This window comes from Calidris pugnax, unplaced genomic scaffold, assembly GCF_001431845.1.
Source record: "Calidris pugnax isolate Ruff unplaced genomic scaffold, ASM143184v1 scaffold228, whole genome shotgun sequence".
Classification (NCBI taxonomy): Eukaryota; Metazoa; Chordata; class Aves; order Charadriiformes; family Scolopacidae; genus Calidris; species Calidris pugnax.
This window is the reverse complement of record NW_015091017.1, coordinates 1225706-1243892: the sequence shown is the minus strand read 5'-3', so window position 1 is coordinate 1243892 and position 18187 is coordinate 1225706. Positions and strand designations below refer to the sequence as shown.

At 47.9% G+C, this 18187-nt stretch overlaps 1 protein-coding gene across 1 annotated transcript in view; it reads left to right on the top strand.

Annotated features, from left to right (window-relative positions):
• PCDH1 (protocadherin 1) overlaps positions 1–18187 on the top strand; it is a 48164-nt gene that overhangs the window by 16445 nt on the left and 13532 nt on the right. Inside the window, exon 3 of the mRNA XM_014955796.1 lies at positions 5526–5745. Coding sequence (XP_014811282.1) covers positions 5526–5745 — 220 coding nt within the window. The remainder of the gene's footprint in view (positions 1–5525; positions 5746–18187) is intronic.

Here is an 18187-nt window from a genome sequence, read left to right as displayed (position 1 = left end):
TGGTTTTGGGGTGTGCAGCCAGGACCAGGCAGGCTGGGGAAAGCTGTTGGGGAGAGCCCGAGAAAATTACTCATCAACACAAGTCCCTGCTATTGTCAAATAAGCCCCAAAATTGGAACCTTGGGTGTGACCCTGGCTTCCCCGTTGCGGAAAGGCGGTGGCAGAGGTGGAACAGGCACCGAGAAGGGCAGCAGAGCTGGCCCGACCTGCCCAGCATCTGCAGGAGGACAGGCTGCACGTACCCGCCTGCTGCAGCTCGCGGAGAACCCAGCAGAGCGGGATGCAGCACAGATCTGTGAAATTGGAAAGGGGTAGAGCGAGGAGCAATTACTCATGTTTTCTCATAACCCCGCAGGTAGGAGAGGTTCAAGGAAAAATTACCAGGCAGCAGATGTAAAAACCAAAGGGAAGTACTGCTCGGCGTAGCACATGGGCAGAGAGCTCATTGCTGCAGGATGCCAGGGAGGGCAAAAGCAGGCGTAAGCTCAAAAAACAGGCGTGAGAGCACTTGACGGAGGATGGGGGTCATTAAATGTATGAGCTGCAAATGATTCCTTGCTCAGGAAAAAAAAAAACAACAACAAACGAACCTGAGCTGCGGCACAACAGAAACCCACAGGATTTACCAGGGGATGAATGTCTTCATCAGAGCATCCGCCGTCGCTGGAGGCAGCTGCGGGTGCTCCCTGTGGAAAGTGGGGGACGGGGACTGGGTTCAGTCCTCAAATGTACAGGCTGGAACAGGCAGGTCTCCCCATCAGAAGTACAAGAGTGAGCGCTGGGGAAAACCTTGAAAGGAAGTTTTTTTTCCGGAGCCATAATTCCTCAGCTAAGAAAACAGACGGCTTTGCCCCAAATCCCATTTCTAGTGCAGCGGCAAAGTGGAGACAGCAGTTAGAAATAGAAAAACAATAAATACTGGAGTGGGGGGAGGAAAGGGAAAAGGTAGGGAGTGTATAGCAATTAGTAGAAATGAGTAGTTATGGAGTGTAAAAAATTGACAAGGAAAGCCAAAAACATTTGGGGGAAATCAATTTTGACAAGCTAAATGCAATAAGGAGTACTTTAAAAAATGTGCTAGGAAGAGGTGGAATCCAGTAATTGTCATTTCCAAATGGAGATTACAAAATTGTTAATTATGTAGAAAAATGCAAAAGTATTCAACAAATAGTTCTGGTAATTTGGACTGCGACATAACAACGCAGGATGCAGTACCTGCCAAAGCGTTGATAACCAGCAAAGACATTCAAAATATCACCTCCTTGAAATAGAGATATTTGAAATAATTGAATGAAATAATTTGTGCCAAAGAGTCTTTAAAGGTCTGAAGTAGGAGCTTTCAGACCTGGGGGTGTTACTGGTGCTGGGGACCCCAGCATGGGGCAGGAGGAGTGGGAGGGCAGGGATGCAGTGAGGCAGCTGGAACAGTGATGGGGATGCTGTGTGCAGCGCACACTGTCCTCGCCAGCCCCGGGGAACAACTGGATTAATAGCTGAGGCAGGAAACTCAATGATGGAAATAGCATTGACGTCAGTCAACGCAGTTTGAAGGGAGAGGATACTGAACAGTGTCATTACGTGACAGGTCCAGCTCTTAAACCTTTCCTTAGGCATCTGCTCATGGCCACGGTGAGGAACAGGACCTGCTCTGGGCATAGCTGCAGGTCTGAAGCAGCAGAGCTGGTTTTATGTTGGTGTGAAATTACACGCAGCTGATCAACTTGGAGTTTGATGAGGACGCCAAGCTGATAATGCGTTATGTTATTACTATTATTATTTTGAATTAATGCTACTCATTAAAAGCAAAGCATTGTTAGATAGATGAAGATCTGGTTTATCAACAGCTTAGTGAAGAAAAGCAGGCATTGGTTGGGAGTCCTTGTGGAACGAGGTTCTCCTGGAGGAGCTCTTCGGCAGCAGTACTGTGCCTGCTGCCATTCAACGTTGTAATCAACGATCTGGAAGTAAATATAAAATCACCGCTGATAAAATTTGCGGCTGACACGGAGATTGGTGGAGTGGGAGATCATGATGAGGATAGAGCAGTCATGCAGAGCAATCCAGATTGCTTGGTAAACTGGGCCTATTTAAACAAAGTGCATTTTAACGCAGCCAAATGCAAAGCTGTACATTGAGAAGTAGGGAATGCTGGTTTATATCCTGGAAAGCACTGACTTTAAAATGGATTTAAGGGTCACACTGCATGAGTAGCTCAACATGAGCCATCGTGGTGCTCCCGCCAAAGGGCTAATACAGTCCTTAGATGAAAAAAAAACCAGAGAGGTAGGAGGAGTAGCAAGGCTCTGAGGAAAGCCCTGGTGAGATGGCACCAGCAGTCCTGAGGGGATTGCCTCTGATGAGGAGTGGGGAAAAACCAGGGCAAGTAAAGACGAGGGCAACAAAAGTGCTTTCTTGGCTTGCAGGTTGAGACTTAAGGAACCCGGTTCTACTTCACAAAAAGAAGATTGAGGCGTGCCTTGACTGCACTGTACAAGCAACTTCTTGTGTAGAAAACATTGCGTGCTGAAAGGCTCTTTAACCTAGCAGAGAAAGGTCAAACAAAACCCAATTTCTGCAAGTCAGTGCCAGACAAATGGATTCAGTGTCTTTCCTTGTTTCCAGAGAAAGTCTCCCCGGGTGGAGAGCTTCAGCCAGACACAAGCTACTATTATTTTTGAAGTCACAGCGTGGCGGTGACTGTGTGGAGTATGAGGGGGGCACTAACCCCCATCAGTGCCATGCCACCATGCAGGGTTGGTGGGGAGTGGGGTTGGGTAAGGATTGCATTTGCCCTGCAGTGAGGAGAAGAGCCCTTTCAAGGGCTGCCAGGCAGGATCTGACATGTAAAGGAGGTGTTTTTAGGTAAAAGTGATGCTATTTGGAAGGAGACCACTCAGGGGAGGGATAGGAGCTGTCACAGACTGGGTTTCTGAGGCTGTTTGTATTATTGCCGGCACCCCAAGGAGCTCTAGTTGCTTGTCTGGGGTTTTACAAGCACAGAGTGAAAGCAGAAGCTTCGAGCTGGGGATGAGCCATGGTGACTGAGGAAAGAAGTTTCAGGCAGGCAGCTGGGGTGCAGGAGGAAGCTGTGGGACAACCGTTGCCTGGCATGGTGGACACTGACGTCTGTGCAGTGAAGAAGGCTTTTGCTGGTTTTACACAGCTGCACAGCCTACAAAGTGGCTGGGAGGTGTCCTCTGGAGGCCGGCACACAGTTCTGCTGAAGGCAGGGCTGCCTTGACCCCAGCTCTTCCACGGCTGCCCATGAAGACCTCCTAAGAGGTGCTTGCCTATCCCTTCATGACAAAGATTGCACCATCTGCTTGGCCAACCTATTGCACTTGGCTAAACCTTCCATCGTATTTTTTTCCAAGTGACCAATCCCAGTTTTCCCCGCTGCAGGTGAAGGCCATCCCTTCCTGTCTGTCCATGGTCAACAGCAGCAGTTTTCTCTATGCAGAAGGCTGTGATGAGCTTGAAGGCTGCTGCCTTTGCCTGGACACAGCTCTGCCTCTGAAGTCCTACTTGAGCCCAACAGAGCAAACAGATCCCTGTGTGACTTCAAGACAAAGCGCCTGTTTATGCATCCCAATTTAGATGCACTTTTTTGGTGAGAGATTGACACCGTTGACGTATAGTCAACCCATGATCTGTCGTAACCCCCATTCCTTCAGCCAGCCTGCTGCTTGAGCTGTGATTATTTTTTCCCAAGTGTGCAAATGTGACAGATATATTCCACATCTGTCATCCAAGCAGTTAATGAAAATACAGGCCAGCCATGGACTCGGGACACAATTCGTAGAATTTCATTTGATACATTGTCCCAGCTAAAAGGCCTGTCTTCAGTAATTACTTTCTGAATACAACTTTCTAAATGCTTTGCATCCACCCTGCAGTGAATTGCACTTTATTACCTAAGCAGAGAAGTACTATGCTGCACCTGTGCTGTTTTCCTGCATTACTTATGAGAATATCATCTAAAATAGTGTCAAAAAACTTCCTAAAGTCAAGATATAACATTTACTGCTCCTCCTCCATCCACAAGGCCTGATGTCTTTTCAAAGGAAGAAGTTCAATGGCTTGACATGTTTGTTTGTGACAAACCTACAGTGGCTTGTTACTCATTTCCTTGTTATCTTGTAGGTACTTACAAAGAGTTCTTTTATCTGTTTCAGTATTTTTCCAGGAACTGAAATTAAGCTAACTGTTTTATAATTCTCCAGCTCTTCTTTTTTCTCATCTTTATAGACAGGCGCTATTTTAGCTCACTTCCAGTCTTCTGGAAGCTCCCTGATTCTCTACAAATTCTTTAAAAAAAAAAAAAAGGGAAAGAAAAAAAAAAAAAGAAAAAAGCCCTAACAGCTCTGAAGTTACTTAAATCAGGTCTCTAAGCACCTGGGGTGAATTTAATCAGGTCCAACCAACCTAAAAGCAGCTAGCTCATCTAAATGCTCCCTGTGTGTTCCTTCCCTCTGTTAGTCTCGATTCCTTCCCCTTCCTCGTTGGTGCTAGCTGTGTGGGATGCCTGATTGCCACTCAGTTGTAGTAAAGACATCCGCAAAAAAAAAAATATTCAGCCTAAATGGTGTGTTGGTTCCTCTCCCTCCTGATCACCTTCAGATCGCCATTAAATAGCTCCTTTCTTGGTCTCCTTCCTACATTTACAGGTGATTTTGTATCTTTTTCTCTCTCTGGTGTTTGTGTTTTGTTCGCTGCACTCATCATCCTGCTCTTGCCCTGTGAACTCGTACTACCCTTTCCACTCCTCGGTAATCACAACAAAGAAGGATTTTATGGAAGGATTTGAGGGAGGATAATGATGTAGCTTAATGGCTGTTTGCAGGGAGCTCCTCCCAAGCATGAGGCAAAGCTGGGGAGAGAAAGTGTGAAGTAGGGTCTTTGAAATGTTTAACGAGCAGACAAAAGAAGTGATGGTGACCTTTGATGGAGAACCTCTTAGGATGAGAGATGGAGTCAGGCCAGAGGCTGGAAGGTGAGGGATGATGTCACCGTAGCTCTGCTAGGCAGTGATCCCATTAGAGAGGCTCTTGGATTGGCCATGTGGGTCTCTGAGACCACTAAGGGTGCATGCAGGGCCTGAGTGCAAAGTGGAGACCCCAGATGAAGGATGGGGTGGGCAATGATTCAGGATGATGTGCTGATGGGAGATCTTTCTGGAGTCTGCCTGTCATGGGAGAGGGCATCTGCCCAAGGTTGTCTCTGGATGGAAAAGGAGGTTCAGGCATGAGGTGTGGAGGGAGATGATAGGTCAGGGATACGCAGGGACTGTGCAAGGTGTGCTTCTTACATGGGGTGGTGTTTGATGGAGTGCTCTTCGCTGGGGTGGAGCCGGGTGCTGTGTCTGTTGGTCTGGCTGCAAGGGGCTGATGATCGACCCTGCTGGAGTCGTGAGCGGTGGGCAGGAACCCTATTCCTATATTTAGGGGTCAGGTTTGATGACCCCCCTTTTGCCTTTATCTGCTGGGTGGGTGATGCAATAGCTTTTCTATTCTCTTCTCTCCCAGTTACCTCATCGCCGAGTGACGTTCTCTGCAGCCAGCCAGGCTCAGGACCTGCAGGATCCCTCCCAGCACAGCTACTATGACAGTGGGCTGGAGGAATCGGAGACCCCAAGCAGTAAATCATCATCGGGGCCCCGCATTGGGCCACTAGCCCTACCTGAGGATCACTACGAACGCACCACGCCCGATGGCAGCATTGGGGAGATGGAGCACCCTGAGAACGGTATGTGCTCGCGGCACGCGTGCCTGGTCCCCCTACCCAGTGCCCTGCACCTGAGGCTCTTCATCCTCAATGCTGAACCTCCCCTGGTGTGGGTGAGATGGGACAAGGAGATCGGTTGGGACAGGCTTGCCACGCTTAAGTCTGGTGGGGCTGGGAGGCTGCAGAAGAGCTGAGACTCAAAGCAAGAGAGCAGCAAGAACGTGAGTGGGGAGGGGAGAGATGGATGAGGGGGAGGAGGTTTGGGGAAAGCCAGGAGATGTGGGAGTGGGAAGAGCCGAGGAAGAAGATGGGTTTGGCATGATGTAGACATGGGGCCCAACAGGATGGTCCAAGGTAGCAGCACAGGTGGCACACAGAAGGGGTGAGCTTGGTGCTGCAGTCAGATGGTCCCATGGGTTCTTGCCTTTGTGGCAAGGTAGAGGTGTAGGGGTGGTTGGAGTGTGATGCAGCTCTCCATGCTCTGGTGGGTGTTGGAGCCATGGGAGTTTCCTGGAGAGCAGAAGGGGAGAGCAGGTTTAGTAGCACAGACTGGGGTTAGGAGATATGTGGAGTGGAGGATCAGAGAGCGTGGTGGTGGCAAACCCTAGAGCGATGTGTCCTGCCTTCACTGGGCCCTTCAGGTCACCTCTTGCTTGGGTCCACCTTTACCTGAGAACCCCACCAGAGGTGTCCGCAATCTCACTGTGAAAGAGCTGGCTTTCCACCGCCCTGGCGCAGCTTCAACCCCAGTTCTGCTCCTTGTGCTGCCTCTGTGCTGCCTGCCTGACTGCCCCCAGTGAGCCCACTCCCCAAGCTTTCTTCTCTGGCCAGCTTAAGTTGCTTCCTCGGACTTGGCTCTGGCTGTGCACATAACATCTACTTTCCTGTACCTGCTGCCTTCTGTGCTCTTGTACTGAGGGGAGGTTACATTGGAGCATTGGGGCATGCTTCAAAGAAACTTCTGGGAGGGAAAAAGAGGAGGTGCAGAGGGTTCTCATGAAGTCCCCTCCCTCTTCTGGGAGCATTCTTTACTTTGGAACAGGGCCATATGTGGTGTGAAAATGGCTGAGAGTGTGTTCAGCTGGTCTAGGGAGTTGCAAACCTGCTGGGTCTCCCTATTAAAGAACACATAGGGGCCAGGGTAATTTGTGGTCTTGTCTAGTGGAACATTTCTCCTTTCTTCCCAGATTAGTTCCTGGAGTAACACTGGAGTTTGCTACGCTACGATCATTGAAGCAAGGTGTGGTGGTGCCAGGTCTGGCAGGGTGCCCAAATCCATTTCTTGCTCTTGCAATACGAGGCACTCTCCTGTCTAGGAGTGTTGTGCAGATCGCTTTCTTCCCAGAAGTACCAGCCAGTCAACTGGGAAGAGCAGTATAGAGAGGTTCCTTGAGTCCTGGCACAAGACTGGACTTCCCAAGTCCCCTTGACTACCAGCTTGTGCCTGCAAGAGATGCTTGATGGGCATGTGGGAAAGAAGATGCTACATGGCTGTGCTGAAGGATATAGGAGGGCCGTGGTGATGATGGGGTTGGAAGAGGAAATTTTGAGCCCTTGAAGGTGACAGGCAACCCAGACATGATGAGGGAGGAGCATGGCTAAAATTAGGAAGATGAGAGAGAGGGAGGAGGACCTGGAGGATCTGCAGCAGGAGATGGAGGGCCTGTTGGATTCTGTTGTCCTTGAGATGTTTGTTGTCTGCCCAATGTGGATGAGCAGACCCGAGGAAGTCTAGGAGAAACTGCCTGGAGCAGTGGTTCTCACAGGGACAGAGCACCTGGGTTTGACTCCCTGCCCACAACATTACAAAAACCCAACCTCTCCTATAAATTAGGCATCTCCCTCCCTTTGCACAAGAGACCCTGGGTATGTTCACAGCCCAGGAAGACAGAAGTCACCACAAACCTGTCCACAAACAAATCCATGTGTGATACAGACATGTGTAGAGGCTCCCAGGGGATAACCTCTTCTGCTCGCTGTCCCCCAGCCTGTCCCGGCTTGGCTCCCTTCACTTGGCAGTGGTTGGGAATCAGGCTTTGGTGCCTCCAGCAGCTGTCCTGACCTGGATAAACCCAGTTCAGCGCAGAGGTCATGGCAGGCCAAGGCTCTGGGGAATCCACCGGCATCAGCTCTAGTCAGTCCTCATGCTCTGCAGATAATCTGGCAAAGGCAGTTCAATGGCCTTGAGGGGCCAGGGTCAGGGTGGTGATCTGTTAAGCAGACTATTAGGGGACCCTGACACCAGGCCAGGTGATTTGGAGATGACAAGTTACTGGCCATGTTAGTTCAGTTTATCAGAGTTGTGTTTCCCATGGTCCCCCTGCCTGAGATGTGGCACATCAGACTGCTCTGCGGGGCAAACAAGACCTCTCTGTCCTGTTTGTCCAGAAAGGGGTCACATCTTGCTTCCTGCAAAGGGTCTCCAGTGATGTGGGACTGTCGTGACCTTTTCGGGGACTGTCTCACCATGCCCTTGTCTTGGCTTCCTCAGCTGCTTGAGCAGCACCAGCCCCTCAAAGAGATCAGATCTCATTTCTTCGTGAAGCTGGGAAGACTAAGCCATTCTTGACCTTATATTAAACTGAAGAGACTAATTGGATCCCACACACCCTATCTCGCGGCACGAGCACAAGACTGACACGACTGTGCATTTTCTAGGCTTTCATCTAGTTATAAATATCCAACATAACAGGGCTTCCATTGCTTTCTCCAGGAGATTATCCCTGCAGCCGAACCAATCTGATAAGCAAGTATGCAAGGCTATTTATAGCTTTTCAACTGGAAGACAGATCCATGCCTTTTCTTTGTAGATGGTTCTTCACTTGATTAACACACATATCAGTGTCCTCCTTTTTTGGACACCTTTTACAGTGCAGACTGCAGTAAAATGCTGTATTGCAGGGGCTGAGCCAGGTCCTTTTCAGGAGGAATTACGATGATTCTGATGAAGACTCCTCCAGTATCTTGGCACTGATGTGCCGGCTCCTCAGTCATCCCAGGCATTTTTCATCCCTGGTATTTTACCTAGCTGCCCACTGTTTCCTCCCCAACATTTTGCCATGCTGTTATCCACTTCTGTGGGGTACACTGAGCTGGGAACTGAGCTTAGTCTCCCACTTGGCCACCCGTTGCTTTCGCTAACGACATCTGCTCCCCCTGTATCACAGATTTGCTTTAGTTGGAAAGAGCCCGGGAGTGATTCTGCTCTGCAGAGGATCTGCCCTGCCATAACACACGCAGAGCTTGGATTATGAAAGTGCCAGTCTCTCTCCATTGACGATGAAGAGAATTTAGTAAGATTACAGGACCAAATAAGTGCAATGTAGGAAACGTTACAGGAAGGCTGTTTCACTCCATCCCTGTGGGGGACAAAGGTACCTGAGATGACAATGTATTGGATTAAACATTTCTGAGTTGTGTTCTTCAGCCCACAGAACAGGGGCAAATATTTGATCTGTTTTATCCCCGTTATTTAAAGAGAGGACCCCATGCCATTTTTAATGCATGCCATTACAACCCCGCACTGAATATGTAATTAACAATCATCTCATGAGCTTTCACAATGCACTTAGTGCAGTTGTATCTGTACTTCACAGATGTTAATGAGTTTATCCTCACAGCTCCCCTTCCAGGGAAGAAATTCCACCATGGGTGGGGAATGAACTAGAAAATTATAATCTGCATTTCGGAGATGCCTGCTAGCTTTGGGTGACCCCCTGGATGAGCTGGCAGCTCCTCGGTTTGCTCTTTTCAGAAAGTGAGAGCCGCCGTAGGATCCCAGTGCTCCTGAGCCATGAGGCAGGTCTCTAGCTGCTCTTGGATGGTGAAGCCGAGGCGGCATCAGCCGCCTCCGGGCAGCTTACTGACGTACAAGGCGTGAGCAGCGTGACTTTGGGACCTTGTGGCAGAGCTAGACGCAAAACCCGCTCGCCTGCTTCACTGCCATAGGCTTTTCTGGCAAGACCAGCCTTTTTCTCATGGTCTCCTGTCTCCTCTGCACACCTCAGCATAGCTTGACCAAATGAATTGAGATACCATTTCCAGGGGTTGGCTGCTGGCCTTAATAAAACCCTTTCTGTCCAGATATTAATTTGTTTTGAGAAAGGCTGGTAGATTAATGCATTGTAAAGCCAGAAGGAACAGCTTGTGCAACCCCTGCACGACACAGGCCATAAAATTTCACCCTGTGATTTTTGCGTCTCACCACCGCTGAGGGGGATCACTCCTTTGGAAAGATCCCATTTTGATAGCAAACTGCAAATGGTGGCAAGTGTGCGAGATCCCTGGAGAGCCCTTTCCAGAGGTGGATCGTCTCTGCCCCCCATTTCACAAGCCTACACCTAAATTCTGCTTACGCTGCTCGAGGTCCCATTTCTTTCCATTGAATCTTACGATCTTAGAAGGCACCACGCTTCATGCGTACTTGTAGATCACATGCAGGCAAGTCAACATTTAAAGTTCTCTTTGATTCACTCAGAAACCGAGTAAAGTCCCTTATGGTGCCAAGGCAAGGCGTTTTGGCAGCTGGGTCTCGCTTCCTTTCCTCCCACCCTTCCTTGGGCTCCTCCCAGCCATTGCCATCTGCTCATGATGCCACCATAGACCTGCAGCCCCATTCCTGGGCAGCAGCAACATCTGGCACATCTTGGATTTAAGTGCTGCTTTTTGGCAACCCTTGCAAAGGCAGCCTGGGGAGATTTTTTTTCCTCCTGCTCCCCTTTGCCACACTTCTGATTATAGTTCAAGTCTGCTGTTCCTTCTTCTCATTTTTTTCTCTGCATGATTGCTGGTTTGCCAACAACATTTTAGTACTGTGGTTGTGTCCAGATGATAGCCCGCAGCCCTCCAGCAGCAGTCAGTGGCATCCACATCAGCACCAGGCACAGAGATAATGTGACTTCTAGTCTTTTGCTTCATAGTCTCACGACAGGCATGTGTGTCCACAGCATGACATAGAGCTGCTTCTGACTAGGACTTTGCTGTACGTGCACTCTGCAATATCACAGCACCTTGAGAAAGCGGGTGGCTCAGAAGAAGACTTCCAAGCCAACGGTCTCTTCTCATGGTGCTGAGATGGATTTGCAGTACTGGGCAGCCACTACCTCCTGGTCTCTTCTTCATGTCAGTCTGGTCGTGAGCCTCTTTCTAAGGTTCTCACTGCTATTGTTGTTCAGTTTCTTCCAGCCAGCAGATAGGACCAAAAAAAATTACATTCTGTCTCCTCCTCTGGCAGAGTAAAGTCTCTAAATCTTAAAACCTATTCTTCTTTTTTTGCATTATCTTTAAATGTCCCTTTTGTCTTGCAGAAAGTGTTCCAGGCACATGTTCAGTCTGGGGATTTTTTATTTTTTTTTTAAATGTACCCTGCAGCATTTTTGCTTTGTTGTCGAGTGCTGAGGAATGCTTTTGACTGGGTTGCTGTCTGGGATGTGGGATTCGAGCTAACTCTGTGCTGTTCCCAGTCAAACGCTGGTGAGCCCAGAGAGGATGTCTGGTAGACAGACCTCTTCTATTTCTGAAAGGTCTCACACCTTGTGGGAGAAACCTGAAGGTGTGGTGTAAGACAGGGTAAGTGCTGCTGTGTATGGAATAAAGGAAGATGGTCTCTGGCTGCTGCTGCACCGGTCTCCGCTTTGCTGACTGAGAACCAGCAGGTCACACATCTGACCAGCTGAGGAACATTAGGTCTGACTGGTGCTTGGACTCCTCTCTCGCTGAGATATTGTGGGATTTTTTAAACTGATCTGCAGCCCTTTGCTTTTTCACACTGACTATTGACATCAGGGATGGAATTACCTGCTGCAGATGTTTTGTCGTTACTAGTGGTTTCCAAGTTCTGTTCTTGTGAAGGGTATGCGTGCTCTCTGTGACCATCTTCTGCATCTCATCTGCTTCTACAAATTATGTCTGGGTTTCTCAGTGATCTTCAGCTCTACAGGCATCTTCATTTCTTCATAGGAAATCACAGGCTTCTCTAGTTTCTTCACTTAATGGTGGTTCATCCCCAAAGACAGCTTCTGATTTTCTTAATGGCTGCTGAAGAGAGAATGTGGGAAAAGATTCTTATCACGAGAGACAACATCCAACAGATTGCAAATGGCCATGGATTACACCATCTTGGTTTCAACACGTCATTTCTGTCTGAGCTGTAATTTCAAACTTGTTCTCACCCTATTTCTTCTTTTCCATATGTTTCAGCACCCGTGTCTGGGTAAACTCTCTTACAAAAGAGCCATTCAGGTCAGAGCTGTTGTGTTTGCCATGTCAACCAGGTCACCTTCCTTAATTGTACCCAGGATCCCAGGGTAAACAGGGTACAGCTGTTTTTTCTTCCCCAGACTGAGTAACAAGTACATTTCTACCAGCTACAAAGAATGCCTTTAATCCTCTCAAGACCTTCTAAGAAGGATGCTACTCGCTTCAGAGGTTGTCCAAAATAGCTTTAATAATTTATTTGACAGTGTCTTTATTGTCTCACAGGATTATGTGGTAGTGCACATGTAAGATTGTCCTCGAGTTCTCCAAAGATCCTTGGCAGATCTTGAGCATCTCTAAAGGAGTTATTTGAAGGACCCAAATTTCTCTGTTGGATTCTGATGACTTTTTTTCACCCTTTCTGTCCCTGACTTGTAGTTGCATTATGTGATTATGAAAAATCTAAGCAGGACAGTCATTCTGAGTCAATGCCCAAGAGATAAAAAGCTTCATATTTCAGTAGGAAGGTGCCTTCTCTTGTAGTATATATAGGTCCCTATGTGTACCTTCTGCATTCGAGATAGAGTTTTTTGAGTTTTCTGCTATTCATTGTGATCCTGGGCTGAGCCATAACATCTTCCATTTCTTCTTGCTGTCTGTGGCAAGATGATGGAAATCAGTGAATGTCGTCTCCCTTCTTTTATGTCCTTCACATTCTTCCTGCTCTGGACCTACTGGATGGAGAAAACCTTGTCATTATTCTTAGTCTTTGGTGTTTTTCCCATTTGGAAGCCTTACCCAACACAATCCTCCCCCCGTGCTATTGTGAACACACATCTCAGGGAGGTGACTCTGCTCTGAATTTGTCGCTTTACTGGACAACACTGCAGAGAAGAGAGGCTTAGAGAACATGCTGAGAACTAGCCCCAAACTCACGTTGCTTTTTGGAACAACTCTTCCCTGTTCAGCAGGCTTGGTCAGCTCCACAGAAAACTTCAGGACTTATAGGAACCAGTCGCGAACAGGAGGAAGTATATAATTTTTATCTAAGAACTGTAAATGAGCTTATAAGGGGAATATGAATTCTACTGTCCCAGGGGAAGGAGGATTTCCCAGTCTCCCGGACCAGGGAGACCAAGCAATGTCTCCTCCAGCCCAGGGCAGGAACACTTTGCACCCCCATTTCATCTCAGCAGGCCTAGGGCTGGGTCATAGCTCTCACACACACTCCTGCAGCCCTCGTGACGTTAAAACGGGGAGCTCTTCACCTTCACAAGGTGGCTGCAAGGTGAGTATAGGTTACTGCCACTCAGTCCACACAGGACTTAGGGTTTTTTCCTTTTGCCTGGCAATGGTTGCAAATGCCCATGCAAATGGTCATGCAAATGGTCATGTACAGCTATTCTTATCTGAACCAAATCTAAACAGTCCTTCTATGGTAGAAAGTCTACTTTCCAAAGAGTAGTTTACGTCATCCTCAAACTATTCATGGGTTCAACTTAAGTTCACTAATTAGATCCTCAAGAGGAACAAGAGGGTGGGTCCCTTCGTTTGTACCATGTGGCTCTCCAGAGAGGACATTTCCTCAGAATGAGGGATTGGATGAAGTTCCTTCAAACTCTTCTTTTGTGCAGTGTCCTGCCTTTGGACAGGTACTCTGGAGCAAATGCAGATGGTCCCTGTGACATCCATGGGGAAGAGCCAGCAGCTGAGTTATGAGCATTTCTGTTGATGAACCTGTTAAGCACAGCCAGCACCCTGTGGGTTTTGTCAGCCAGGGTGCCAAGGTAGGCAGTGCCCCTCCTCTCTGCCATGGTTTGCTCATCCCTGTCCCCGTGCCACATGCTCTGTTGTGCCAACACAGCTCTTTGTCTGGCTGCATGGTGGACTGGATCGGGGAGCTGATAAGGCTGAAGTTTTGCTGGATCACTTCTTTTTTTTTTTGGCCATATTACTCTTCAGTCAGAGCAATTTTCCTAACCTGACTACTCCATGGCTCCACAAAGAGCTGAACTTGCAGAAAGTGCAAGGGTTTTTACAGAAGGGGCAGTGAGAAGTCGGATAAGGTTGGCATTCAGGTTTAGAATCCATATAAACCAGAAAAAGCAACCAAGTGTAAAAGCAACAGACAACTAGGATCCCTCAGCAGTCCCAGACTATTTGTTGTTTTCAAAGACCTGCTTCCTTAGAAAGCTCCTTTTGAAGTAATTTGACATGCCATTTCCAGCTCCTGTGTGATCTAACTCAGTTATTTCCCCTTTATCTGCCTCTGACTGCTCCTGAATGTCTCTATAAACCTTCCTGCTTGGCAGTACCTATTCCCATGTAAAGGGACCTGCATTAGTGTGGGATTTAAACTTAATGCTAGAGAAGCTTATGAAGTCTCCTGTTTGAGCTTCTTGAGGACTTCATGCTGCACATTTTCTTTCTCATAAAAATAGCATGTGCCTGAGTTTGAAGGATCGGTCAGGTGTAGATCCCTCAGGTGGAAAATCCCTCTCATAGGCATGAGAGAGCGGATAAGGGATTCATTCCTGTCCTCAGTGAAATCAATGTGGGCTTTGCCATTGAGACAGGTCAAATGTCAGTCTCAGTTGTTCGCTCTTCCCCAGGATTTTATCCTTTGTGCTCTCGCTATCAATGAATCTCTCCTCCTGTCTCCTTCCCACAAGCTCTCATCCATCCTGATTTGAAGTCACCTCCATTAAGTGGTTGTAACGCTAGCTCTTTGCTTTACTTGCAGAGAGGACACTCCATAAATCTAGCATTAGTCATGGCATCTGGAGAGAGATACCAAGGATAGGCTGCTTTGACTCAGAGGTTATCTAACCGTATCAGCCCCTGCCTTTGCCTTTCCTTTCAGAGAGCTGAGGTTCCCCTGCAGGAACCAGGGCTCATTTCATGTGAGCTGATGCAACCATGCAGTCCAGTGCCAACACAACAGTGGTGTAGAGAAGTCACGTGGTGGTCAGCTCCTTCTTCCCTGGGCAGAGTGGTTGGACCTGGGCTCCCTTTCCAACATTTCAGCCCTCTAGTTGGTCTCAGTAGGATAACAAGCTTTTGACAAGCAGAAATGGAGGAAGCCTATGTGCTTTGTAGTTGGTGGGCTCCATTTTCCCAGTCAGGCACATCTAGACAGGTCTCAGAGACACACAGGGAGAAGTTGTCCATGTTTGTTGCTGCTGGAGACCATGGAGGGATGGAGAAAGGCCTCTGCCTTTGCACTGGGCACCGGGCTTCCCTGATAATGATGGGCTTCAGCTTTTCATGGGAAAGGAGGGTTCCACCTCACTGATGGAAGAATGGGACTGCCCAGGATCTGGTGGATACTGAGTCCTACACAGGTGTACTTTTCACTACTGTATCACTAAATACAAAGAGCCAGAGCTTGTTTTTGGGCTTTGAGGCCAACTGCCCCAGCACAGCTCATCTTCACTGGGCTAAATTCCTTCAGTCAGGGTTGCTTCGCCCTTCCTGCCCATTGGGAAACGTTGCCCCACAGTGTTCACGCCCAAACTGTGGCAGGGCTCTGTCTGTCAGAGAGGTGCTCTGCGCAGGCCAACCTCAAAATCAACTGGATGATGAGGACAGTGCTCTTGGCGAGCCTTGGAGATACTTAGATTTACATTCTTACCCTTGGCTTTGCCATTCTTGCTTCTACTCCAGTGTAAGGCCTGCACTATCAGCTTTAACTTATTTCACTTTTAAAATTATTTAGAGTAAACTGGCAAAAATGTTGCGAGTCAGGAATAAATCAGCTCAGATGGCCCATGTGTGAGAGGACGTGTGTCCCTATTTTGGTCTCTCTCTAGTCATATACTTATTCAGATGTGACAGGTAAAAACGTTCTTACGTGGATGGCCAGAAACCCTCTGTACAAGAAACAGTGGGAGAGGCTGGGGAAGGGATCCGGGAGAGAAGAGCAGGATGCTGGGGAGCATGGGCACAAGTTTGTAAAGCCAGAGGTTTTCAATCAATTATATCTGTGTCTGCTTTAAAACGACCTTGCTTGGAAGTGAAAAAACAAGGAGGCAGCGAGAGAAAGGAGGAGAGGGTTAGGATATGATCTGTGTTCAGGGATGTGTCAGAACAGCATGTTGTGTTGTTTTATAGCTGCCGAGGAAAGAGAAGATGGAGTAGGGAATGTAAAATGACAGAGAGTGAGTAGATGTGATATTTGCCTGATGTATTCTGCTGGTAATTAGTATAATGCCAATTAGACATAAGTAATCTTTTTTTTTTCTTCAGCTGTATAAGTTATTGCTTGAAAATATGCCAACTAAAACCAAGATATTAAACTTTGAGGGATATAGAGATCTCTGTTCCTTGAGGATTTCTAGATGAAATTACCCAGACAACAGGGATCTTGACAAAAGCAAGACTTATTATATCGAGAAAGAAAATGAATAAAAGGAAAAGAAATTGTGTATTCTGTGTCTAGCATCTTGCTGCTTATTAGCCACACAGGAAGGGGCACCCACAGAGATGCAGATAAATCAGTGAGAGAAGGCAAATATCTCGCCTTTCCTGAAAACAATGCTGCTTCGAGGGTATTGTTCACCCTATCAGTTTCCCTCAGCAGCTGGATCCCGAACTCCCCCTGTGTTCAGGCAGTTCCCTGCTGCCGATAAACCCTGCTGCCCACATGCATTTTATTTTTCATTCTCCAAGCCCTGTTTTCTCTCTTTGCTAACCCACATCGTAGGACACAGGACTCGTGTTATTGTGCCTCTTGGTCCTTCAGGACATAAACCTCCTTAATGATGATTAATGGCTTTCTTCAGAGGGTCAATTGCTGATCCTAGACCTCTCAAATCACGGATTCTTTTGAGCTCTCTACCTGTCCTGTCTTGGGCTGCTCTTCCAAGCAAGTACACCGCTGCTTTACTCAGTGCTACACACATATTTTCTATTGCTATGGACTATGCACAAGGAGCAGACCTGCTATTACCGTCTTCTCCCTTTTGAAAAATAATCTGTAAAAATTATGCCCTTGGACTGATTCTGGAAGTTTTCATACATCTCTTTTGGACCGTGAAATCAAAATCTCCTCGTGATCATCCTGCTGCTCCCTTGTGCTGTGCTTTGGGGGTGACAGAGCTGGCAAATCCCCTTTGCCAATCTGCCTCTAATGCAAGGCGGTGATGTATCCTTGTTGTCCTGCCCGAGTGTTAGGCAGCAGGTTTAATCCTCGCTCGTTCTTTAAAGCGTGTTTTATTCATTCTGCGCCTTTAGGACTGCTTCTGGCAGGTCTCCCTCGGGTGGTGCAAACTTTATTGCATCTAACCTCCAGCAGTCTGTAAACTGCAGCACCCAGGGGTAGCTAGAGGTTGATTATTCCCTATCGAAAGCGATTATCCTTCTTTTTTCCACTCTGCCACAGGCACCCCTTTTTGCCATCCTAATAACAAACATAGGGCAGAGCAGAATTCATCAGGATCTGGGTACTGGGTTTTTTTTTTTCCTGGATCTTCCCAAACAAACCATAACCAGTCTGCCCCGTTCCCAAACCTCCCCATTTGCATCCAGCACACCGATATTCTCCTGTTTGCTCAGAGCTGCACCTTTAGCAAGCTGCATTGGCGTCGATACCTCCTATTTTTACATGGGGAGGTGACTTCTCTCTGGCTGTGGCCATTGACAGTTCAAATCCTTTCAATGTCTCAGTGGGGAACCAGGCCAGCAAGATGGCAAGTGGTTCAATTCCTAAATGTTAACCACCTGGGTTGATTTCTTGGCATGTGTTTTGGCTGCACCACAGGAGGATTTGACCAGTGCATATGCTGCTTCTGCCATGTGCCAGCCAAGAAATCTCTCCCCATTTAGCTTCCACTGCGGATTTTCAGCCTCTGAGTCTGTGGGTGTTTGAGCCGTCAATAACGTGCATTTTCAGCTGGGTTTATGGCAATGTCTCTTCACTGCAGAGAAATGGGCTGGGTAGTTCGGAGGTTCAGGGTCTCTTGTGTGGGCTGCTCTTCATCTTGAAGCAATCAGCAGTCAGACACCTTCACTGGGTGTCAGATCATTCCTCCAAATTTTCATGACCATGCCCCAGGTCTAATGCTCACAGAACTGCCATACGTTGGATTTCGTGTGCATTTGGTTCTCTGGCTGGGTGCGGTATCCGGGTCCATGTGTGCATTCTCCATCAGCAGACAGACATTTCCTCCTCGGGGCAGCCCAAGACCATCAGTCCTGGATTTAGTGCCAGTCCCCTGATCCTTCAAATATCTGCCGCAAATTCTGGCAAGGTTCTGGCTTCTTCCTC